The 24,955-nt window shown below is 39.0% G+C and overlaps 1 protein-coding gene across 1 annotated transcript in view; it reads left to right on the top strand.

Moving 5' to 3' along the window:
* DDX1 (DEAD-box helicase 1) overlaps nucleotides 1-24,588 on the top strand; it is a 25,016-nt gene extending 428 nt beyond the window's left edge. The window contains exons 2-26 of the mRNA XM_042445548.1: nucleotides 2,778-2,829; nucleotides 3,174-3,237; nucleotides 4,395-4,424; nucleotides 4,680-4,776; nucleotides 5,960-6,007; nucleotides 6,696-6,779; nucleotides 7,080-7,163; nucleotides 7,767-7,843; nucleotides 8,225-8,297; nucleotides 8,374-8,450; nucleotides 9,636-9,750; nucleotides 9,954-10,092; nucleotides 10,254-10,314; nucleotides 10,832-10,930; nucleotides 12,262-12,351; nucleotides 13,544-13,732; nucleotides 14,688-14,739; nucleotides 15,136-15,282; nucleotides 15,785-15,876; nucleotides 17,405-17,477; nucleotides 17,638-17,710; nucleotides 18,828-18,870; nucleotides 19,500-19,595; nucleotides 21,808-21,928; nucleotides 24,274-24,588. Coding sequence (XP_042301482.1) covers nucleotides 2,778-2,829; nucleotides 3,174-3,237; nucleotides 4,395-4,424; nucleotides 4,680-4,776; nucleotides 5,960-6,007; nucleotides 6,696-6,779; nucleotides 7,080-7,163; nucleotides 7,767-7,843; nucleotides 8,225-8,297; nucleotides 8,374-8,450; nucleotides 9,636-9,750; nucleotides 9,954-10,092; nucleotides 10,254-10,314; nucleotides 10,832-10,930; nucleotides 12,262-12,351; nucleotides 13,544-13,732; nucleotides 14,688-14,739; nucleotides 15,136-15,282; nucleotides 15,785-15,876; nucleotides 17,405-17,477; nucleotides 17,638-17,710; nucleotides 18,828-18,870; nucleotides 19,500-19,595; nucleotides 21,808-21,928; nucleotides 24,274-24,404 — 2,207 coding nt within the window. The 3' untranslated portion in view covers nucleotides 24,405-24,588. The remainder of the gene's footprint in view (nucleotides 1-2,777; nucleotides 2,830-3,173; nucleotides 3,238-4,394; nucleotides 4,425-4,679; nucleotides 4,777-5,959; nucleotides 6,008-6,695; nucleotides 6,780-7,079; nucleotides 7,164-7,766; nucleotides 7,844-8,224; nucleotides 8,298-8,373; nucleotides 8,451-9,635; nucleotides 9,751-9,953; nucleotides 10,093-10,253; nucleotides 10,315-10,831; nucleotides 10,931-12,261; nucleotides 12,352-13,543; nucleotides 13,733-14,687; nucleotides 14,740-15,135; nucleotides 15,283-15,784; nucleotides 15,877-17,404; nucleotides 17,478-17,637; nucleotides 17,711-18,827; nucleotides 18,871-19,499; nucleotides 19,596-21,807; nucleotides 21,929-24,273) is intronic.
* Nucleotides 24,589-24,955: the final 367 nt, after the last annotated feature.

Raw genomic sequence — 24,955 nt, forward strand, 5'->3', positions numbered from 1 at the left:
TCCTCCATTTCAAGCTTTTGTACAGGAGGGATTCCACCCAAATGCCTTCCATTTTGTGCATGGCTAAAAAGCATGGCTCCATAATTTCTATAAGTGTTTTCCACTTTCATTTTGCAACGTCCTACATTATTCTTCAGTGTCCTCCATTTCCAGCAGGGCTAAGAAGCATCGACTGATATTTGTATGAGTGTTTTCTGCTTTTATTTTGTAATGTCCTACATTTATTATTGATTGTCCTACATTTTGTGGAGCCTGGTCCTCCATTGAGGTCATGTGAGAGAAAAAGGTGGGGCAAGAGAGAGAAGATGGAGAAAGGAGGTACTCCTCCATAAACTTGGAATGGGTTTCTGGTCCAGTATATTATTGATTATCATTATTATTATCATTATTATTATTACTGATTATTATTGAGAAGTCAGGAAGGAGGATCTCAGAATCGGTTTCAGGCCTGGAATATTATTGATTATTATGGATTAATATTATTGATTATTATTATTATAGATTGTTATTGAGAAGTCAGGAAGGAGGACATCCAAAATGGGCCCCATTCCCTCTCAGAGTCACAAGTTGATCAGCCGTCCGTCAGTCCTTTTTTGGTCCAATATATCTGACACCCGTTTTTTCCAGGTTTATATAGCTGCATGGAGTCCAGGGTTTGAGTCCCAGCTGGGCCATAGAAACCCACTGGGAGACCTTGGGCAAGAAGTCACACTCTCTCAGCCTCCTCAGGGCAAGGCAAGGGCAAACCTCCTATGAACAAATCTTGCCAAGAAAACCCTGTGATGGTTTCTGCCTTAGAGTCGCCAAAATTTTCTTTAGGAGAATTTTATAGGACGTGACCCATTTTTGTTTTGACATCTTTGTATATTTTACGTGACAGGAAACGAGAGCAAGGTATAAAATAACAAACTTTTGCATTTTGTCTCTAACAAATCGTGCTTTTATTGGAGGGAATGTGCAGGTCTCGTGCCTATCATTAACCAACCCAGGGTCACACAGTACATGTATACCCAACTCCTTTCCATGCCAGCGCTCTCTGAAGATGCCAGCCACAGATGCTGGCGAAACATGATGAAACAAACTCTTCTAGAACATGGCCACAAAGCCCCCAAAACGCACGAAAATCGAAAGCAGAAGTTCTTGCCTTAGGATGGATTTGTATTCTGCTTGAAGAACTAGCTTTGCAACTTGGGATCCATTTTGTTCCTGTAAAGCAGTGCTTCCTAAGATATTTCATGTGTCTGATTGCCAGAGCCCCTTCCCTTTGTGGGACATCTATCCAATATACCAGTGAGCAGCATCATATGTTGCCCATCATAGCAATGCTGTGGTCTTCCTGATTGAATGTTGATCAAGCTGACTTTGGCTTCTGGGAGGTGATGTCCAAAACAATCAAGAGGACCAATATTTAGAAACTGCTGTTCTCGAGTCAGCTGACATTTTTGATCAGGGGTGAATGTGCACAGTTTAGGCTGATGCATCAACAGTGTTGTTGTTTTTTACCTGGAGCAAAATCCAACCAGGTTCACATGCCTCTGAAACTACATTTGGCATTAAATGCTACAGGTAGAGTTTTGACCAGGTTCAGTTGTTCTCTGTGTGTGTTGTGTGCCTTCAAGTCTTTTCCGACTTATGATGACTGTAAGGTAAATCTATCATGGGGTTTTCTTAGCAAGATTTCTTCAGATGAGGTTTGCCATTGCCTCCCTCTGAGACTGAGAGCATGTGGCTTTCCCATGGTCACCCAGTGGGTTTTATGGCTGAGCTGGGAATCAAACCCTGTTCTCCAGAGTCATAGGCTGTATCCACACTGCAGAAATAATCCAGGCTGACACCACTTTAACTGCCATGGCTCAGTGCTATGGAATTCTGAGATTTGTAGTTTGCTGTGGCACCAGACCTCTCTGTTAGAGAAGGCTACATTTCTCATACTACTAAGCTCCACTCTGGTACCGCTCCAAACCACAAATCCCAGAATTCCATTGCATTGAGCCATGCCAGTTAAAGTGGTAAAGATTATTTCTGCCATGTGGTTGCAGCTGTAGTCCAACACTCAAACCTCAACACCACACTGGCTTCCGGTTTGTCAGATCCGAAGTGAACTGGCCTAATTCCAAGGAGGGAATGGTGGAAATCACACTGCTAGCCATTTTGAAAGGCCTACATGGTATGCTGTTTTCTTCCTGCACAGTTCTGGTCATGTTGCTGGATAACTCAGCTCATGTTGCTGGATAACTATGAAAAAGAAGTGCCAGCAAAAGAGCAACATATTACATACAATATGAACAGAACTCAGTGGCTGAAATTGTACAAGGTGTAAACTTTAAAGAACTTAAACATTTGAACATGATCTTCAAATTCACATGGGTTATATGGGGCGAGGATTCTTTCATTTTATGTTTTAGCCTTAACAAAGATGAACTGCCTCCTGCAAATTTGTTCCTCCCCATCAAGATAGGTATATTTCAAGTGCTTCCTTATACAGTGGTGCCTCGGGTTACGAAATTAATTCGTTCCGTGGCACCGTTCGTAACCCGAAAAGCCTTCGTAAGCCGAATTGCCATAGGCGCTAATGGGGAAAAGCCGCGATTCCGTGCGAAAAAGCCGAAAAAAGCACCAAAAGTTTTTTCGTAACCCGAAAAAACATTCGTAACCCGGAACAATGATTCCCTATGGGATTTTTTCGTATCCCGAAAATTTCGTAACCTGGGTATTTCGTATCCCGAGGTACCACTGTATTGGACATGGATTCCTAATACTTTGGATTTTGTTTGCAGAGATGGGTGTTATGCCAGAGATAGCTCAAGCTGTGGAAGAGATGGACTGGCTGTGAGTATGGTTATTTGCATTTATCTGTACTTTTCCAGAAGGGATGCACAAAGAAATTTTAATTGACAGTGATGGTGTGAACAGACATTCTGGAATTGCTGCCACACTTCCATTGAAACTTTTTATAGTGTTGATATTATTCTGCTTATGTAGATGAAAAGTAGCAGAAAATCAGTCTTTAACAGGCACATACATTTCTGTTCCTGCCCTTGTAGACAGAATTTCTTTCTCTATTACTACTTCATGCAGTTCAAGAGCAAACAAGCAGAAAAATATAGTCCGAATGAACTGAATTATAAGGTGCTCTGGTAAAACTTGAGATGTTCATTATGTTTCTCCTATAGTCTTCCCACAGATATCCAGGCAGAATCTATTCCATTAATATTAGGAGGCGGTGATGTTCTAATGGTATGTATTGATTGTCATCTGTATTTGTGTGTTGCAGTCATAAATTTGTTAGACTGATTCCTTGTTGTATTTGAGATGACAAGCTTCCTCTTTTTATTTATTTATTTTTACTGCCCAGTCTAATAATGCGTTAGGTGGTGTGCCTAATACTGCATATGATCACGTGATTAAAAGATTGTAAACAATTTTGCAATTGTCTCCCATCTTGAACCAAATATTACATCTGTCTTAAGTAAACGTGTTAGTTTGTACCCATTATTACATGTTTGGAACACTGTGATAAATGCTACTTAGAAATTTATTTAAAACTCAAAGTGCACTAAATTTGTTAGGAGTAATATAAAGAGAAAATTGAACTTGTGTACTGAAGTTGTTAGATGAAACTGAATAAGGAAAAATGAATTTTGAAATTACTGTTCTAAGTCCTATATCATTGTGGCAAATTATACCTTGGCAGCATTTTTTACAGTGAAATTACATTAAATTAAATAATTTCTGCTTTTAAATTATATATTTCTATATTTTCATTATTTTAGATATAGACTGTATACCTAAATAAAGGTATATCTCACTTTAGATATAGGCTATATGCTTAAATTCAGATATATCTCAGTTAATGAAGTACATGTGTTCCAGGGCATTACTTCTTTCACAGAAAATTTGGTGCGAGAGGCAGGAATAATAGAAAAAATAGGGATAGGTTTCTGCAGGGTGAAAGAGACCAGCAAAAACTTGAAGACCCCCTTTCTGAAGATGGATTGGGGCTGCAGCAAACACAGACTGCAGCCCCAATCTGACATTTCTTTGGCCAAAAAAGGAATGGAAAAGATTCGCTCCTTATTTAGCTGGAGAAAGGACAGCCCAAAACCAGCTTCCAAATGCTGTGGTGGCTTGGTGCATGTAAACACACACCGCTGCAGCGCCTTGAAGCCTCCCACAACCTCTGGGCGGCTTCAGGCCAGTATGGGAGCATACAACGTATAAATGCCATACAGCTACAGGAGGATCAGCTGGAGCAAATCCCATTCTTCATCTAATATACCAGTGTTCTGTTACAAATGTTGTATTTTTTCAAGTATTTTGATAGCAAGAATTAGATCTTTATGTTTTAAAGAGATTACTAATACTTTAATGTATTAAATCTGCTTCCTACACAGGCTGCAGAAACTGGGAGTGGAAAAACTGGTGTAAGTGAAATTTCCATTTTTGTGTATAAAATAATTTTCAAATGCACATTTGGTTTGCAAGTATTCTATTCAAGGTGTTCAAAGTGTTTAAAAAGTGTTGGAGAGATTAACTTAGTTTATGTTGCTTACAAAATGCATCCAAAACAAACACCATTTATTTTATCTCTCTTTTCTAAATAAATATTTTGTAACTGAAGGCTAGAAGGACACTGTCAGTTCAAAATGTCTGTGTTAAACTGGGAATTCTTATTTCAGGCATTCAGTATCCCAGTTATTCAGATTGTCTATGAAACTCTGAAGGACCAGCAAGAAGGCAAAAAGGGAAAAACTACTATAAAAACTGGTGGAGGAGGTAAGACTTTCCCCTTAAGACTGCTAAACATGCATTGGAATCCAGTGTAAATTGAAGTGTACCTATATTGTATACTTATATTATGCAAAGCATCCACCTCACCCTGTTCGATACTTTGAGATTAAATTCAGCAGCTGTTGCCTAAAAAGGAGTGGGGTGAGGTTCTGTATTCCACTTGGTCTGGAAAAAAAACATGTAATGTAAATGCCCTAGTAGAGCATGTTAATGCATCAAATTTGTCTCAAGGGTTTTTGAAGTGAAAACAACAACAGTCTACTGAAATTTGTAAACCACCTTTCAGAGTAAGCCTGCCCAAACACTTTATAATTGTTTTTATATACTATTTTATTTAATGAGACATGAATGTCCACAGACTTTGGTAATCATGGGAAGTCCTGGAACCAAGCTCCAGCAGATACCAAGGGGCCACTTATGTATAAACCCAGGTTCACACTTGAGGAAAGGTAATTTTTTGACAGTCCTTCTGCCAGTAGGACTGGGGAACAACTTCCACCAATTTTCTTCTAAGAATGTTTTTAAACAGGATATTTTAAAATCTGGAACAAATTCCATTCATGGAGAGCAAAGCCTGGATGCAACCATACACAGTTGGTCTGCAGTATCCGCAGACTTGGTAACTGCAGATTGAAGTATCCACAGATGGCAAGCCCACATTGTCTCCAATGATGGCATGTGCACGTGGCCATGCCGCCATTATGGACATCCCCTGTTGTCCCGTGGCGGTGCATAAATAAATAATAAATAAATAAAACTTTTATTTTTATCCTGCTTTTCTGTGACGGGACAATCAAAGTGGCTCACAACATATTAAAATATCCACATTCAATATTAGTGCCACCATTAAGTTCTGTTGTCCCTAACACAGCCGCGCCATCATTGGAGACAAGTGTGGTTCTCCTAATGTTGGTGGGCACCATTGTTCTAAGTAGCTGAAATATACAGACATTTATTATGACCATGATTCAACAAAAAGGTCATACTGTTGTAAGACTACAGAGAGTCCATACAATTGTGCATATGGAAATTGAAAATTTCCTCAAGATTTAACATGTAAAACTAAATTAGTCAAATTTGTCAAAAATGCTGCCGTTTTTCAACAAATAGGAGTGTAAGATCTGCCTCTAGTAAGGTAGTACAGCTGATTTTTCTTTCTCCCCAATAGTGCTCAACAAATGGCAAATGAATCCCTATGACAGAGGATCTGCATTTGGTAAGACCTGTGTTAATCTCTTCTAGTGACCCAATAATAACTTGGTGATCAGTTAATTAAAAATTAGGGACTGAATGGAAGATCATCTGGGGAGCCTACATATGTTGCTCAGAACATGAAAGGCAGCATACAAGCATTACCAACATTAATATTTTCCTGTGAATGTCATTAAAAAACATCAAGTATTAAAATTTAAATTAAATAATAATAGTGCATTCAAGCATAACAGATAGGAAACTGGAAAGCTGTTTCCACATATCTTCTCATTTATATACAGGGAAGAAATCTGACTTGGTTTCTAGCAGTAATTTAATATGTGGCTGAAGATTAGTGTTGGTTTTTAGAGCTATAAATAGAGTTTTTAACTGTGTGCTACCCATGTTTCTAGCAAAAAGAATACAAGGCATTTTCAGTAGAATTATAACCAACGGAGTAGCTGTGAAGGATAGGGTTGATATATTTGTTTCCTGCAGAATGCTGCTGTAGCGTGGTTAATGGAGATGGATAGCTACATGATCTGAATTATTACTGCATGAATAAATAGCCACTATCTGTAGTTCTTTTATGTTTTCTTAATAAAGAACATAGATCACTATTTTATCAAGTCTTGCTGTCTTGCATTAATATTGTGTTTGGTAGAAATGTTCTGACAGGTCTTCATGGATTTTTTCCCCTTTATCTTGTTTAGCTATTGGGTCAGATGGTTTATGCTGCCAAAGCAGGGAGGTAAAGGAATGGCATGGATGCAGATCAACTAGAGGTGTAACTAAAGGTATGAACAAACTAGATATAGATATCCGTGAAGATAGCTAGTTTTTGAAATGGTAATAATGTGGGTAATTTTTCCTTCTTTGTTTCTATTCAGAATAATAAGAGTAGATTCTGCTAAACAAACATGGCATGTGTTACAAATATCTTCTGGTTAGCCAATATAATTTTGAAAACAAACTTCTGTGCTTGCCTGCTTATGTGGTTGATTAATATTAAACTTAAATACTGTATATGTCTTGCCTTTCTCACAAGAGTTTCAAACAGAAATTAATTACATGTCTACTTTTCTTAAATATTCTAGGAAAATACTATTATGAAGTATCCTGTCGTGACCAGGGGCTATGTAGAGTTGGGTGGTCCTCCATGCAAGCTTCTTTAGATTTGGGTGAGTGTTTACCTAAAGGAATGGAATCAGAATTCAGATGACCTACTAAAGTTAGACTATTTAAAGATACAGCTTCCTGTACAACAAAAGCATGAAGGTAATTTGGGAGAGTCTATGCTAGAAATCAGGGAGGAGGCATAAGGTTTTAAAGTTCATGATCATGTCATGATCATAAAATCTTCTTTAAAAGATCATCAGTAGTGTTGAATAAAGTTGCCATGACAGGAGGACATCATTGGTCTGCTTTGACTTCCTGCTGTAACTGAGAGCAAAGAAAGCCAGCATATTTTCTTCACTCTTAATTATATTCTTGCACACTAGCACTGTATGACATGACTTTTTGTCTTGATTCAGTTCCACCTATATACAGTTAGTTATGACAGGATGTGGATTCCTATCAGCTCATGACTACCGTAGATCAGATAAAAGTCTGTGGGCCTGGTTGCCCCAGGACTCTGCCCTGTACTGTTTAAGAAACTACACTCTAGAACAACTTTCTAGGGTGCTTGGGAAGATGTCAAGGAAAGATGTCCTGGTCTAGATCCCATTCAATATGCTAATTTCTTATGAAAATCTTTTTAGTGACAATTCTTTGCTTTTTAGGCACTGACAAATTTGGCTTTGGGTATGGTGGAACTGGAAAGAAATCTCATAATAAACAGTTTGATAGCTACGGAGAGGTATGCTTTTGTTGTTGTTTTCATTTTGTTGTGCTTTTTTATGTGTTCATTCAATTTATTTTGGTTTTTGCCTTTCTTATAACAAAGTATAGAATTACTGTGTGGTGGACCAGTTTTTATTGGAAGAGAACCCAGTGAGGATTTATTAAATTAGCATTAATGGTTGAGCTAACAAGGGAAAGAGGGAGTCACTTCTATACTATAGCCCATTTAGGACGGTCTTCCAATCATCAGGTTATTTTTTTTATGGTAGGTGTTGTCAAGTTGTTTGGGAAAGTTACTCTGTGCCATTCCCCTTTTAGTGGCTTTTGTCAGTACAGTTTCTAGTATTTTAACATATTCCAATTAGATAACACTTTAAAATAATCTGCTTTTTTGTAGGAATTCACTATGCATGACACAATAGGATGCTATCTAGATGTTGATAAAGGACAAATCGCCTTTTCAAAAAATGGTAAGTAAACAACTTGTGTTTTGTTATGTAATGAATGAAATTCATGTATGAGAAATTTAACATGTTCTTTTTTCAGGAAAGGACCTTGGGGTTGCATTTGAAATACCAGCACACATAAAGAACCAAGCACTCTTCCCTGCCTGTGTTCTCAAGGTAGTATTTCATTTTCCCACAAATACTTTGACAGCGAAAAAAACATTACTGCATTTCTGTCATAATTTCCACAACAGGCCTAAATACCCTAAAGGCGTCATATCCCATCTGATCTTAGAATCTAAGCAGGGTCAGCCCCCTGGCTATTACTTGGATGGGAAGCTACTAAGGAATACCAGTTACTTTAGGTTTCATTTCAGAGAAAGGAACTGGCCAAACTATATCTGGGTTTTTTTTTTTTTTTTTTTGCCTACCCCCCTCCCCCCCCTCCGATGATATTATTCGGGTCACCGTAAGTCAACAAACAGCACACCCAAATACACATTTTCTTGTATTCTCACTAATATTAATGTATTCTTGGTCACATGAACATTTGTTTGAGCAGAATTTCGGAGTGAGAGCAATACTCTGCAAGCAAAATCAGTTATAGAAACACTCCAAAGATAAAACATTAAATGAACAGGTGGGGTCCTGCAGCACATTGTTGCAACATGGAGTGCTTTCTGTTCTCGCTGTACTTCCAATGCTTTAGTTTTCTATCTCCACCCCCCAGCAAAAATTCTGCATCCTGTTTGAGCATGCCCAGTAACCATTCCATGGTACTGAGCGCTCACCGGGCTATTCTTCATCAATGGTTTTTGTAAAGATCTTTTTTTTTTTAATCCCTGCAAACCATGGGATTGCCTTAAGTCGACTGTTACCACCTCTTTCTGTGTGAATGTGGTGCTGGAGAAGAGTACTTAGGATGCCATGGATAGTCAAGAAGACAAATAAATGGGTTCTTGAACAGATCAGACCAGGGCTTTCTTTGGAAGCAAAGATGATCAAGTTGAAACTATTGTACTTTGGCCACATAATGAGAAGGCATGGATCACTAGAAAAAACAATAATGCTAGGAAAGGTAGAGAGTAGAAGAAAGAGAGGAAGACCACAAACCAGATGGATAGACCCAATCAGGGGAGTTGTGGGCAAGGACTTGCAGGATCTGGGCAGGACAGTGGAGAATAGGGATTCTTGGAGATGTCTTATCCACGGGGTCGCCATGAGTGGGAACCGACTCGAGGGCAGCTAACAACAACAATAGTACAAACAGATTGGAAATAAGGGATGATGATAACAAGAAACTGTGATTTATCTTTCTTACCATCTTCTTGTGTTTATTTTCCCTCTTACATCTTTATTTAGAATGCTGAATTGAAATTCAACTTTGGTGAAGAAGACTTTAAGTTTCCACCCAAAGAGGGCTATGTTGCTCTTGATAAGGCACCTGAGACTAATGTTGTCAAATCCCAGCATGCAGGTATGTTTGAAACATCTTATTTCAGATTCCCTGTGAAGAGTATTTTATTTAATCATGTTCACTTACTGGTTTCCATGGATTTGCCATAGATACTTCTAGATGTGACTGCTGTAAGTCTGGATCTTACCCTAGAATTTTCTGTTTAAAGAAATATATTTCAGCTAATTCATAACTAAGGAAGTTTTCAACATTTCCCATTTCAGGAAGTGCCCAGGTAACACAGACGAAGAATCTGCCAAATGCTCCCAAAGCCTTGATTGTGGAGCCATCCAGAGAGCTAGCAGAGCAAACTCTGAACAATGTGAAACAGTTCAAAAAAAACGTTGATAACCCTAAATTAAGGTATAATAAAAATGTGGGGAATAGTCACAAGGGTGGAGGCTCTCAGTCTTCCTTAAGGGTCCCAGCACTGTACTCTCCTTTAAAAGATGATGCTGTTGTCTTACTCAGAGTAACATAATTACACAACCACAAAACAAAATGGGATGTTATTCTTGTTTTAGGGAACTCCTCATTATTGGTGGTGTTGCTGCAAGAGAGCAGCTGTCTGTATTAGAACAAGGGGTAAGTCTAAATTGTTCCTGGTTTATATAATATCTGCTAAGAAAGTTTTTTTTAGAAAAATGCACAGTTGAATGTTATATATCCCACCCTGCCATCACGTAGATGTCTGTGACAGCTTTACATTAAAATGAATTATAAATATAAGAGCTACTAAAAATGGCAGCATTGAAGCAGATAATAATCATAGCCAGTCCAATAACAGCTTAACTGTTGGAACAGAAACTCTAGGTTTAGGAAGTCCTGTAATTTAAGTATGTTTTCAGAAGTGATAGTTTACGCTACATAGCTTATTAGCTGATATAAATTAAATAAGTGTTGTGACATAGTGTGTACAGTTAATGTTTCTCTTGCAGTGTATATAAGGTCTTGAATCTTTTACTCTTAATAAATGAATATGTTGTAAAAATACCAAACACATTCTAAACACGTTTAAAGGATTCTTCAAGAGTATTAGATATGTTGGTAGCACCACTTTATTTTGTGAAAGACTCTAATGGTACTATATTTCATTTTATAGGTAGACATAGTTGTAGGAACACCTGGAAGACTGGATGATCTTGTGTCCACTGGAAAACTCAATCTATCTCAAGTCAGATTCCTGGTTCTTGATGAGGCTGTAAGTGGAGAGAGATTATTGCATACTACTAATAATAATTAATAATTAACAACAACTATTATTTATTTATTCATTACCCACCTCTCCCAATACCATGTTAGGTGCAGGGGGAGGGAGCACATACATATCTTAACCTCAGAATGTATGGCTAAAATATACAATGTTTTGTCCCCCATGCTTTTTAACATCTACATGAAACTACTGAGAGAAGTTGTTTGGAAGTTTGTAGTCCGGTATCACTAATACGCAGTATCATTCCTTTCCACCTAATTCCAAGGAAGCTGTTCCTGTTCTAAACTGGTGTCCGGAAGCTGTAATGGATTGGATGAGGGCAAACAAGTTTAAGCTTAATCTGGTCAAAACAGAGGTGCTCTTAGCCAATCAAAAGACAGATCCTGGATTAAGGATTCACCCTGTTAGATAGGATTATACTCCCCCTGAAAACTCAAGTTCGTAGTTTGGAGATACTGTACTCCTGGATTCAGCTCTGAGCCTGGAGGCCCAGGTTTCAGCAGTGACTAGGAATACTTCTGCACAGTTCAAGCTAGTGTTCCAATTGTGCCCATTCCTGGAGAAGTCAGATATGGCCATGGTAGTATATGCCTTGGATATATCCCATTTGGATTACTGTAATGCACTCTGGGTGGGGTTGTCTTTGAAAAGTTATCAGAAACTTCAGGTTGCTGAAAGAGCAGCAGCCAGGTTGTTAACTGGCTACAGGGAGAACACAACTCCCCTGTTGGAACAGTTCCATTGGCTGTTGGTCTATTTCTGGGCACAATTCAGACTCCCAGATTTGACCTATAAAGCCCTATATGGTTTGAATCCAGTTTATTTGAAGGGCCATTTCTCCCTTAATGAGTCCATTACCATCCTACAGTTGTTTGGAGAGACCCTTCTCTCTGACCTCCCTCCCTCTCAGGCTCATTTAGAGGGAACAAGGGAGAGGGCCTTCACAGTAGCTGCTCCCAGGCTCTGGAACTCCCTCCCATAGAGAGGCTAGGTTGCCCCTCTGCCTGTTTTCCTTTTGGTGGCAGATAAACTGACAAGGCTTTTTAAACTGACAATGTGGGCTTTTAAATGATGTGCAAGTCAAACTTTGTATACATTCTTAATACATTTTAATATTTTAAATGCATAATAGTTTAAATTGTTTAATTATTTCTTACACTTTATACTTTTATAATATTTTTGTATTGTTTTTAAATTGTACTACTTTAAATTTGCTGTTAGCTGCCTTGAGCCCCTATATTTGGAGAAAGGTGGGATATAAGTAAATAAAATAACAGTAACAACAACTAGGTAATGCAATGTTTCTGCTTCCTGCACAGGATGGTCTCTTAAGCCAAGGCTATTCAGATTTCATAAACAGAATTCATTCTCAGATTCCTCAGATAACTTCAGATGGAAAGAGGCTGCAGGTATGATGTTTGCTTAGTATTTTGATGTGGATATTTTTCGGTAACTTAACATCACAGATGCTATACCTAGCAAGTGTCTGTGTCTTATGATTCCCTCTCTGGGAAAATTTAAAAGCATACACATAATTTGTTAGTCTTTGTAAACTGTACACATGCAATGTGTTTAGCTGAGATAATTTGATTATAAAATAGTGTAAAGAATGATCCCTTCAAGTGCTTTTCCACATTCCTGATGTCTGTAGACATCAGACACTTGGCAGCTACCCACAGTGCAGCTAATAAAGGTGGAGACAGTGAAAGTGATACTGGCATGAATCATCCAGACTACATGAGAAAGAAATGGTGTCCAAACATGTTTCTTCTTTTCTCCCACATCCCAACCCCCTGGGACACTACACAACACCAACCTTCATTGATGGGATATTGTACACATATAGTATGAAATATTGTGATTTTTTTTTCCAATTGACTGTTTACTTTTGAGAAGAAGAATGGAAAGAGATAACAGTTGTGGTTTGGCATCACTATCCTTGAATAAAATAATTGGGGTAGGAAGTGGTGGGAGAGGAATGAGGTGGCAGCACTTCTACCACTTCCAAAACCAGAGCCAGCGATGGTTGGGGTGGGCTTACCACCACAATTTCTCTATAGAAGGGAAAGTGTCTGTGCAGGTCAGAGTCTGAGACCCGATTCTTGGACCTCATGGGGAAAATGGAGGGAAACTGGATCCAGCAGACCCAAAGTTAGTTCTGCAACATAACTGTTTCAAGGCTCACAGCTGTCAGCTGCACATTTATTTCCCTGATCTTTTTCTCAGATACAATGGGAGCCTCTAGGGCAGACATCCCCTGATTGCAACAAAACTCCACCTTTACCCCACCCTGTTTTCTCTTGACCTGTAAATAATTTAACTTTGCTTCCTACTCCATGCTTCATTTCTAAGCTCTGAAATCGGGTTTACATTTCTGTTCATCCCTACCCATTTACTAGATACAAATATCTAAATAGTGTGGTGTTGTTACAAAGTGTAACTAACATTAGTGTTGGTTAAAAAAAAGACACTTGCTTTGAGATAAATGGATAATTACATAATTTTATCTACTGTGGTTAATGGTTCTTTGACCAGATTAAATTGGTTTCCTTATAATGTGTACATGCTGTAATAAATCTCTTCATATCCCTATATTTTTAGGTAATTGTGTGTTCTGCAACCCTGCATTCATTTGATGTGAAGAAATTATCTGAAAAAATTATGCACTTCCCTACTTGGGTAGATCTGAAAGGAGAAGATTCTGTTCCAGAGACTGTGCATCATGTGGTTGTCCCTGTAAACCCAAAAACTGACAAACTCTGGGAACGGCTTGGGAAAAATCATATCAGAGTAAGTAGTATATAATTAATTAGACCAAAGATTTCTTTTTTTAAAAAAAAAAGTGTCTCATTACATATGAAAGACTCCATTTTTGTAATGAATTTCCATGGCCCATTTCCTCAGTGTTAGATATGAAATGTTAAGCAGATTATTTGGATGAAGCAGTTAAGAGAGAGTCTCAAGGCAGACAGACAAGTTTAAGCTATGGTGGTTAAGCTGCGATTTAAGTGTGGTATAGCAGCAGCAGCCACTCCATCAGGCTGCACGCAAGGAAAGCAATCAGGACAGAAAAACATTAAAATTATTTTGAAGTAATTGATTTAAATCTTTACAGAGTGTTTGTGTAAACTTTTAAAATAATGTTCATTTTTTTCAGAAAGTAGCAAGACAGTGATCCTTCGTATACAAGCATTTCTGCAGAACACCACAGAGCAGTTTTCCTCTTAGGTTTGGGTCTAATGCTTAGAATGGCATCACAAGAAAGACTGCAACCCTCCCCCCTGAGGGATAGGGTTACTGGTGTTTCTAAATTACAGTGCACCTGCACCATATGCGGCTTTAACCTTACGTGAAAGACAGGCCTCATTTAAAACAGTGGCACATGTGGTCCCCGCCATGTGCAAGAGCGCATGCCCATTGTTTTAAACGTGGTTTGAGTGTACGTATTTTTCCCTTTACATGGGGGGAGGATCCGAAATGGATCCCCTGCATATGGGAAGGGTCCACTGTATGTGTTTCTTTCAAGCCCAGGGAAGAGTATTGGTTTAGCTGCACAATTTTGTTGTTAGGCTTAAGTTCAGGTCTTAAATCCTTATGAATGGAAATATATGTAACTTTAAGGTTGGTAGTTAAATAACAAACAGAAATTATTGTGTGTGTGTCTGATGCTTTGCTGTCTTCTGTATCATAAAATTGTAATTAATCAATTTGGTCACTTTTTTATTTTAAAAATTTCACCTTGCAGACTGATGAGGTGCATGCAAAAGACAATACAAGACCTGGTGCCAATTCAGCAGGTAATAAATCTAATGGATGATGTAACCTAATGTGTAATATATTAATATTATATAAAGTAAAACAATTAGAAGACCATTTCACTAAAGGAAAACCTTTGTGGATCACCAAATTATTGCTCAAAAAGTGTTTAAATTATTGAAGACACTTATATTTTTTCCTGGACTAGTAGAACAAAAAGTGTTTTTTTCATGCCATAAAGATTTGCCTAAGCAAGAATGTTCTTGGTTTAATTTAGCCTTCATTTTTCAAATGACTAAATCTGAATGATAGCTAAAACGTATGGCTTTTGTTCTGAGAGGAGTGGCCATAGCTATACATTTTATTGTCTGTCAAAATAAACTGGTGTGCTTGTACTATGTATTACAAATATGAATAATTTATCTTATTTTTTTTAGAAATGTGGTCAGAAGCTATTAAGATTTTAAAAGGAGAATACACTGTTCGTGCCATCAAGGAACACAAGATGGATCAAGCAATAATCTTCTGTAGAACTAAGATAGATTGTGATAACATGGAGCAATACTTCATGCAGCAAGGAGGAGGTAGTAATTTCATGCCTGTTAGGTTTCACGCTGTTCATTTGCCAGGCAAGATCAGTTTGCAATTCTTTTCTTCAGTTTTGATTGATTAGTCTCAAATGGTAGTTTTTCACCATGGATATTTTCCCATCAGTAAATTTCCTCCTGCAACAACTATTATATACAGATTATGCCTTTTCAAAGAATTTAAGAAGACATTATGGCCCAGTCAGTGCCTTGTAGAAAGGAAGCAGCTGAAAAGCTCCGTCATAGCAGGGCCCGACCTTTCAAAAAATACTTTCTTCCCTTGACTAGCCCAGAAGCTCTTTTTAGCCTGAATAAGTTTAATCTCCATCCTTGGTTTCTGTGGAGGCACCTGCGGTTATAAAATGACTTTTGGCCTCTATAGGGAAACTTATCCTCATTCCAACTTGCCCACTGCTAAAAAAAAAAGACTTACCATCATGTTAACATCCTCTTACAGAACTGTATTCAAGGATCCAAATAATACTGTTTTGTTCTTAAGGTCCAGATAGGAAAGGACATCAGTTTTCATGTGTCTGCCTGCATGGTGACAGAAAACCTCATGAGAGAAAACAGAATTTGGAGCGCTTCAAGGTAATGTTAAGGCTGTGAGCTTTAATAGTCTAACCACCTGAAGCTTTAGTTTTCTATGGGTTTTCTGGGCTCTGTGGCCACGTTCTGGAAGACGTTATCCTTATGTTTCACCTGCATCTGGAGCTGGCATCTTCAGAGGGTGGTGGCATGACAGTATCTGAGGTATATATACTTGTGTGATGCTTGGTTGGGAGGAAGTGATTTACATGTTAATCTGTGTGTTGGTCTTTTGTTGAATGACAAGGCCTCAGGGTGGGAGGATATGCGGGGGAATATATGTGTCTATTTCATCTGTTGTCTGCGGGGGAAATCCCTGACTCTGGGTGATGTTCATTTGCATGTATTGAGTCTTAATTTTGGTGTTCTTCAGGACTGGTAGCCAAACATTGGCAGGATACAAACCGCCATATAGTACGTATAGGATACGTACTAGGGTTAGGAAGGGGCAGTGCTTCCGCACCCCCCTAACCCTAGTACGTATCCTATACGTACAAGATGGCGGCGCACCTTCTACATGGGCGCCGCCATCTTTACGTACTGGATGCATAGCGTCCATACATGTCGCGGCGCCTATGACGTCGCGAGCCTCGCGACGTCATAGAGGCGCCGCAAGAAGAAGCTCCGAAATGGAGCTTCTTTTTTGCTCTGCGCGGGAGCCGCGCGGTTTGGCTGCTGCGGCTCCCACGCGGAGCAAATGGCGGTGGCAGGGGAGCGCCGCCATTGTTTACTTTAAGAGTTTCTACTTTCCTGTTGAAGTTGTCTGGATGTTTGTGGCCTGAAACTTTATTTGTTGAATGGGTGTTAGGTTTTAATTGAAGATATCTGAACTGGGGAGATTGAAAGAGAATATAAATATATCCCTTCTTTCTAAGTATAAGCAGTAGAGTTTTCTTTCATTTAAATTGTACGTTTCTTTGATTTTTCTTAAATCTTTATGAAAGATACTCATCTTGAAGTGTTGACAAGATGAATTTCATTTCAGTGTAGATAGAGAAAAGTCAAGTGATTAGTTTGTAGTTAATTTTTTCTTTGCTTTTTTAACTTCTAGGACAGGGATTAGCAGTATTTAACACCCTGAAACACAACATAGGTTCAACCACTTGGAACAAGTGTTGAACCCCACCTCCCCACCACCAGAACTAGCATGGGCTAAAGCCCCAATGAAATTTTCCCTGACTGTTATTAAAAAAACATAATTCACCATCACTTCCAGATTTGGGGGTGGGTAGATGCAAACTGTCGTTGATAAGCAACTGCAACTGTTAAGCAATCACTGCAGATTTTATTTGGTAACTGACTGGAGCATGGCTTTTGCATGGCTTCTGGGCTCTTAGGATGCATGCATCATTTAAACAGCATACCTCCAAAGTGACGTGAAGCAGCTTTATTTTGGCCTATCTGTATGGGCCCTATTTTTTAAATCTGGGTTAGTTTTTTGTCTATACGTGATAGTTTACATTTAAAATTGAAGGGTTCTATTAAAATTGAAATTAAAATACATGTCCATTTCATGAATTTCTCTGTTTAGAAAGGAGATGTCAGATTCTTGATCTGCACTGATGTAGCTGCTAGAGGAATTGATATCAGTGGAGTTCCTTATGGTAAGATCTGTTGTTTATATAGAACTATAATTTGTATACTGGGACTTCTTATGTCTAGTAAACCAGAGTTTTATATATCCTGTCATTTCACCCAAAATGATTTCACCAGTAATCTGTTTGTAATAATTTAGTCCTCTTTTCTTCCTTCATATTAAAACAGTAATCAATGTCACCCTTCCTGATGAAAAACAGAACTATGTCCATCGGATTGGCAGAGTGGGAAGAGCTGAACGGTACATTTTCCTCTTATTTTTTTGTACCATTCAATGAGGGGGTTTGCTGTACTTAGACCATAGAATCATAGAGTTGGAAGAGACCACAAGGACCATCCAGCCCAGCCCCCTGCCATGCAGGAAATCTAAATCAAAGCATCCCCGACAGATGGCCATCCAGCCTCTGTTTAAAGACCTCCAAGGAGGGAGACTCCACTACATTCCAAGGGAGTGTGTTCCACTGTCGAACAGCCCTTACTGTCAGGAAGTTTCTCCTAATGTTGAGGTGGAATCTCTTTTCCTGCAGCTTACATCCATTGTCCCGGGTCCTAGTCTCTGGAGCAGCAGAAAACAAGCTTGTTCCCTCCTTAATATGACATCTCTTCAAATATTTAAACAGGGATATCATATCACCTCTTAACCTTCTCTTCTCCATGCTAAACATCCCCAGCTCCCTAAGTCGTTCCTCATAGGGCATAGTTTCTAGTCCCTTCACCATTTTAGTCACCCTCCTTTGGACACATTCCAGTTTCTCCACATCCTTTTTAAATTGTGGTGGCCAGAACTGGACACAGTATTCCAGGTGTTGCCTGACCAGAACAGAATAGAATATTATTTCCCTTGATCTAGACACTATACTTCTATTGATGCAGCCTAAAATCTCATTGGCCTTGTTAGCTGCCGCATCACATTGTTGACTCATGTTCAACTTGTGGTCTACTTGAATTCCCAGATCCCTTTCACACGTAGTTTCATTCAGCCCGGTGCCCCCCATCCTATATCTGTGCATTTCATTTTTCCGCCCTAAGTGCAGTACCTTACATTTCTAAGTTTGATTTGGTTCTGTTTACTTATAGTTCTTTCAAAAATAGAAGAATACACTTAAAGCAGAATAAAAGGGGCCATGGGTAGGGAGCAAAAGGAGAGGGTTAGGAAAGGTGTGAGATACTAAGGAAACATTAAATAAAATTAAATAAATAAAATAGATATGAGAAAGGCTTAAAATACCACCCATCAAGTGGTGTCTCCAGTAATCCCATAAGCACCCTTCCTGCCTTCCATTGTGTATATGTTTCTCAAGTAGCTGTCAGCAGAAAAACATTTCCATAACAAATAAACTATAATATGTGTGTTTCAGCATGGGTCTTGCCATTTCCCTGGTGGCATCAGAGAAAGAAAAGGTAAGCTATGCATCCATGGAACATCAATATACAACAAATTAAGACCCCTTTGCTTGATAATTTTTTCATATAGATACTTGTGCATGTACATGTGTTCCTTGTTTGTCTTTTCTGACTCAGGGAATGTACAGTCCACCCCTTTTAGAGCCAGATTGGGGCTGCGGCAACCACACACTGCAGCCCTGATCTTGCCTTTCTGCGCTGCGGAAAGGCCACCATAGCCGCCAGCGCCACAGCTTTTCAGCAGTCTTACGAGATACATCATCTAGACACAGCACCAGTGGAGCGCTATGATGCCATGCGCTGTATGGTGCTGCGTGCAGCATTACACTGGCCTGGGGGCGGAGTCCGGGTATGTTTTCATATAGATACCACGCCTCGACTCTATCCCCAGGGCAGCCCTAATGGCTGGTCTGTACAACCTTTACATTTTCAGATCCAAACATTCCTCACCTCCATGTTGGCTCTACCAATTGTTTCAAATTAAGAGTTTCTTTGTATATAAGTCAGTGTCAAGACAGTTACAATTTTGGAAACTTCACAATTTTAATTACATGTAAAATAAGATGTTTTAAAATGTTTTGACAACTGATGGTCTTTCTCCTAACATGTTTAAACTTCTTACATAGGTTTGGTACCATTCGTGTCCAAGTCGTGGAAAAGGATGTTATAACACTAGACTGAAAGATGAGGGTGGCTGTACAATTTGGTACAATGAAATGCAGGTAATTTTTACCAGCACTGCTAAATCTCCTTGCAAAGTGTTAAACTCTGACAAAGTTCAATAACTAACATAGAATCATAGAGTTGGAAGAGACCGCACGAGCCATCCAGTCCAACCCCCTGCAATGCAGGAAATCCAAATCAAAGCATCCCCGATAGATGGCCATCCAGCCTCTGCTTGAAGACCTCCAAGGAGGGAGACTCCGCTACACTCCGAGGGAGTGTGTTCCACTGTCGAACAGCCCTTACTGTCAGGAAGTTCTTCCTAATGTTGAGGTGGAATCTCTTTTCCTGTAGCTTGCCTCCAACATAACCTATCTGTGTAAAGTAAGTAGGGAGGATAACTTCTTCCACTGAAGGAGAACAATATTGCAGTTTTTCCAGACCCCACTTATAGTACTGCATCCTAGTGAAGTTTGTTCAGACACAATGTGGAGGGTTGTGTGGGCATTGTGGTGTCCATCATGTGGAACGATTTCTCCATTGAAATCAGATGAGCTCCAATTGTAGGTATTATTTTATCTCTGTTCTGTTACTTGGTTTTTGTTCTATTTTAGGTAGTTGTTTTATTGCACAACATTATTGTATCATATGTGTTTAACATTATCAACTGCTTTGTAATTTCTTAAGAGAAGGGAGATTAATATTTAAAATGTCTTAAACAATGCTTCACATTAGGGGTAGCCAAATTACAGTCTGTCACATGGATACAACCAGAGGCCATTTATCTGGTCAGGAGAGGCCTACCAGAAACACTTTTCAAGATGAAAGAAAAGGGAGGTTTAAAAATGGGGGGGGGGGAATCTAAAGGATATATTTGCGGGATACAGACCACCCAAAAAGGGTGGTCTGCTGGCGCCTTGTTTTGCTGCGCGAGGGAGCTGCAGTGGACAAATTGCACTGCTCTCGTACAGCAAAAAGAACCTAGAAAAAGTGGGTTCTTCTTGCAACGCCATTGTGACACCAGGACGTGCAGACGCTAAGTGTCCGCCACATCAAAATGGCAGCGCCTGTGTGTACAGGGCGCCGCCATTTTGACACCCTCGTCATGTGCTAGGGATGAGGCGCGTATGGGCAGTGCGCCCTCGGCCAACCCCTAGCACATGACAAGGGCGCACTATAGGCCCATCTAGATCGGGCCATTGGATGTAGTGTACAGTTTTTGTATGATTTTCCTCCAGAGCTATGAACCTCTTATTGTTGGATGGTATCAACTTCATTATGGAATAAACCACTTTTAGACTGTACTTTAAAGATTAGAATAGCCCTCATGATTATAGAATGTGTTCATGATTTCTTTAAGTGTTCAAATTGTACTGAGTTTCTTTCTCACCCTCCCCACCAGTTTTTCACATCAGATTATAGGCTCAAATATGCACTTACATTTCTTCTTGAATTATCTTAAAATACTCTTTTGCTGCCTGTGGTTCTTAAATAAGTGGTGATGTTTTGAAATTGCAATGACTCACTCAAAGCACAATAATAGTTCAGCTAATTCCCCTCATTTTTAGCTAAGCTGTTTCCTATTTCAAGAATCTTACTTTTTTATGTTTGGATTCACAATATATGTTTATGTAGGGTATGTTGAGTGGCACTAACAAGGTGATTTAAAGTTATTTTTGTTGCCTATGTGCAGTTTGCCATTTTTGGTGTGTGCTTTCTAGACTTATACATGAGTATATACAGTATCCACTTTTAGACAAATGTGGTGTGCTTCAAGTTGCCTGCCTGTTACTTAAGATGTCCCCATGAATCTCACAGGGTTTTCTTGGGCAAGGAATACTCAGGGATGATCTTGCTAGTTCCAACCTCTGAAATATAGACTACAGCACTTAGTATTCATTGTTAGTCTCCCATCCAAGTACTAACCTGGGCTGACCCTGCTTAACTTCCACAATCTGGGAGGATCTGCTTCCTTTACTGTATTTAAGTCTCGCCATCTTTATTGACTCCTAAAAGATAGGGATGATCCAATTGAAGTTTTAAAGCCTCTTAATTTCAGCTAAGCTTTACTTTTTAATTAGAGGATCTTTGGCTTGTTCATAATAACCAAAAGATCTGGTTTCTTCATCAAACTGAGTGCATTTAAGAGCATTGGAACCACATACTACCTTGCTGTTTAGTCTTTAATTTAAGTCAACAATGTGTTGCCTACAGCATACAATAAAGGACTATCTTACGGAAATGTTTCTTGCTTTTTCTGGTTTTTCTTAGCTTCTGGGTGAGATAGAAGAGCACCTGAACTGTACCATTTCTCAGGTTGAGCCAGATATCAAAGTCCCAGTGGATGATTTTGATGGCAAAGTCACCTATGGAAAAAGGAGGGCTGCTGGTGGTAAGTGGAAATGTAGTGATGGAAATCTGGTTCCATTTTGGAATAGGAAATGAGACTTTCTGTAATTGTACTTCTTAAAGTTATGAGTGGCTCACATGAGTGTTTTGTTCACATTAATTTCTATAGGTCGAGTCTCCCTTATCCTGAATTGCAAAATCTGAAGTATTCCAAAAGCCAAAACATTTTCAGGGGTGGCTGAGATAGTGTCATCTTTGCTTTCTGATGGTTCAGTGTACACAAACTTGGTTTTATGCACACGATTATTTAAAATACTGTATAAAATTACCTTCAAGCATGTGTATAAGGTATATATGAAATGAATTTTGTATTTAGACTTAGGTCTCCTCTCCAAGATTTCCCATTATATACAATATCCCATTATATGCAAATACAGGTATTCTGAAGTCCAAAAACATCTCTGGTCTCAAGAATTTCAAATAAGGGAGACTCGACCTGTATTATGAAGAATTATTTTTCTGCAGTTGCACCATTTTCTAATTATACTAAGAAGACTAATAGAAAACTAGTTAACTGAAGTTTTATTTAGCAACTTGAAAATCAGGTTTTAGGTCTACTTTTTCCATCTACGTTATAAAGTGTCTGGTAAGCCCCTCCCTGGAAGCTATTTAGGCATGCTTGATAAATGAATTGAGATTTCCTGCATGGCAGGCGGTTGGATTGGATGGCCCTTGCAGTCTCTTCCAACTCTATGACTCTATGAGTCTATGAATGCTTTGCAAATTCCTATACAAAATGTCATTAGCACACCACGACAGAAGAGAACTTTGATTTCTAATTAACATTTCCCTTTTTCTTTAATTTTTGCAGCACAACAGTATCAAAATATGCATTGAAATATTATTTGTCTAAAAGGAGTAATGTGGAATTGGACAGGCATGGAATTATTACTAAAGACAATGCAAATGTAACATAATCTGGAAATTGTTAGTCCCTAGAAATATCACAATTTTGAATTTTGGGGTAAAATAAATTATAATTAGAGATAATAAGACCCTAGTGCTAAGGATATGAGATATTTTCAGACACTATCAGAATTAACCAGCCCTTGAACAAAATCTAATATTGCACAAGCAGGTGTCTCACAGCTTGAGGCTGTCTCCTCTCCTCCCTTCTGCAGCCCCTTACCTCTCCAGATCTGATTTGAAGGGTCCCTTAGCCCTCTGGAACAGATGTTAGAGGCATGGACTTCCCTGCATATCTGTTTTGCTCTGGGACTGATTAATTGGATAGAATTCTAATGGCTGCCTAGGAGCAGAACAATTAAATAATTTCAGCAAAGTGGGAAATGGGTTCCATGTTTTTTTTTACCTTAAAGTGTATTTAGTCCCAAACATGGATGGCTTTATTACAAATAATGCACAATTACATTTTGTATCGATAACTGAAAAATATTCTAATCCTGTAATACTGGATAGCATTGAGAAACTCTAGCCAGAAAAGAAAGATTACTGCATACCCAATAAAGCTTAAGTTTCATCTCATTTCCAGATTTCATATATTAAGTTTAGAAACATTGTACATTACACAAGTTTACACTAGCTCATAAACAAGACCCCAACTTTTCGAGCCTCAAGTGTAACACACACCTCTCTCTGTACCATTGAGAAGGATGCTTAAATCTCTCCTACCAACGTACTGAAATCTAGGGATGTTGTTGGCAAGGCTGGGGAGGGAGAAGTTTCTCCCAAAATAGTCTCCACTGGCATTGCTTTTTTTGCTGCTGCTGCTATTATTTATTTATTTAACTTTTAGCCTGCCTTTCTCCTTGCACAGGACCCAAGGTAGCTTGCATCCAATTTAAAACATAGTGATGGTTGTTTTGCGCCTTCAAGTCATTTCTGACATATGGCAACCCTAACATGGTTTTCTTGGCAGAATTTGTTCGAAGGAGGTTTATCCTTGCTAGGAGAGTGTGACTTGCACAAAGTCACCCAGTGGATTTGCATGGCCAAGTAGGGATTTGTACTCTGGTTTCCAAATTCCTAGTCTAACACTCAAGCCACTACACCACACTGGGTATCACTTAAAATTCAACCAAAAAAATCAAATCAACCCCAATCCCCCCAAACTGTGCTCATTAAGGAATTTTGGACTTCATCTCCCAGAATCCAAGACTACTGGCCAACACGGCTAAGGCTTCTGGGAGCTGCAGTCCAAAATCTCTTAAAGAGCATGGTTTGGGGACCACTGCCCTACAGTATACCATAGTCGGCTGGAAGTGGGAGAAAGTTCCTTACTGGGGAATACAAGTGTTAGCCACAGTCAGTATTCTGAGCCTTTGTAGCTGAGGACAAGCATAAGTTTGTTTCTGATTCTTTTGGCAGGTGGCACCTACAAAGGGCATGTGGATATTTTGGCACCTACAGTACAGGAGCTGGCTGCCCTTGAAAAGGAGGCACAGACATCTTTCTTGCATCTTGGCTACCTTCCCAATCAGCTCTTTAGAACATTTTGATTGCACCCCAGGTGAGAGTTGGGTGTTAAACTGTTTGCTGATAATGCTGAAATGACTGTACTGACCTGGAGCAGTAGCACTTCATTTAGTGAAACACATCAATTTTGCATGTTGACCAGTCTTTGCAAAATGTAAACCTTGATTAGTTATTAATATCAACCTAATAAAGATGAGCTGCTCAAAATCATGTTTGTGTTTGATTTTGTCCAAAAAAAGATAATTACTATGTTATATATATGAAATACTACTACATTGGTATGAGCTTCACATATCTCCATTTCCCTGTGTATATGAAATATATCTTCTTTCTAGCTCCAAGAAAATTGAACTGAAGCTGAATGAGACACTAGTCCATCTAATGCTGAACATGGCCGAGCCATCATGGCACATGCACAGAGATACTGTTGTTGTTTTCCAGACTGAAAACAACCTATGACAGAGTGAGTGGCTTCTGTTCTGTGTCTGTATTGCTAAGATAGGGGCTAAATAGACGGCCCCAAAGGAGTTGCTTGCCACTGTCCCTTTGAGTGCCGGATCTTGGCTGCAACAAC

This window comes from Sceloporus undulatus, chromosome 1 (genome assembly GCF_019175285.1).
Source record: "Sceloporus undulatus isolate JIND9_A2432 ecotype Alabama chromosome 1, SceUnd_v1.1, whole genome shotgun sequence".
NCBI classification, from domain to species: domain Eukaryota; kingdom Metazoa; phylum Chordata; class Lepidosauria; order Squamata; family Phrynosomatidae; genus Sceloporus; species Sceloporus undulatus.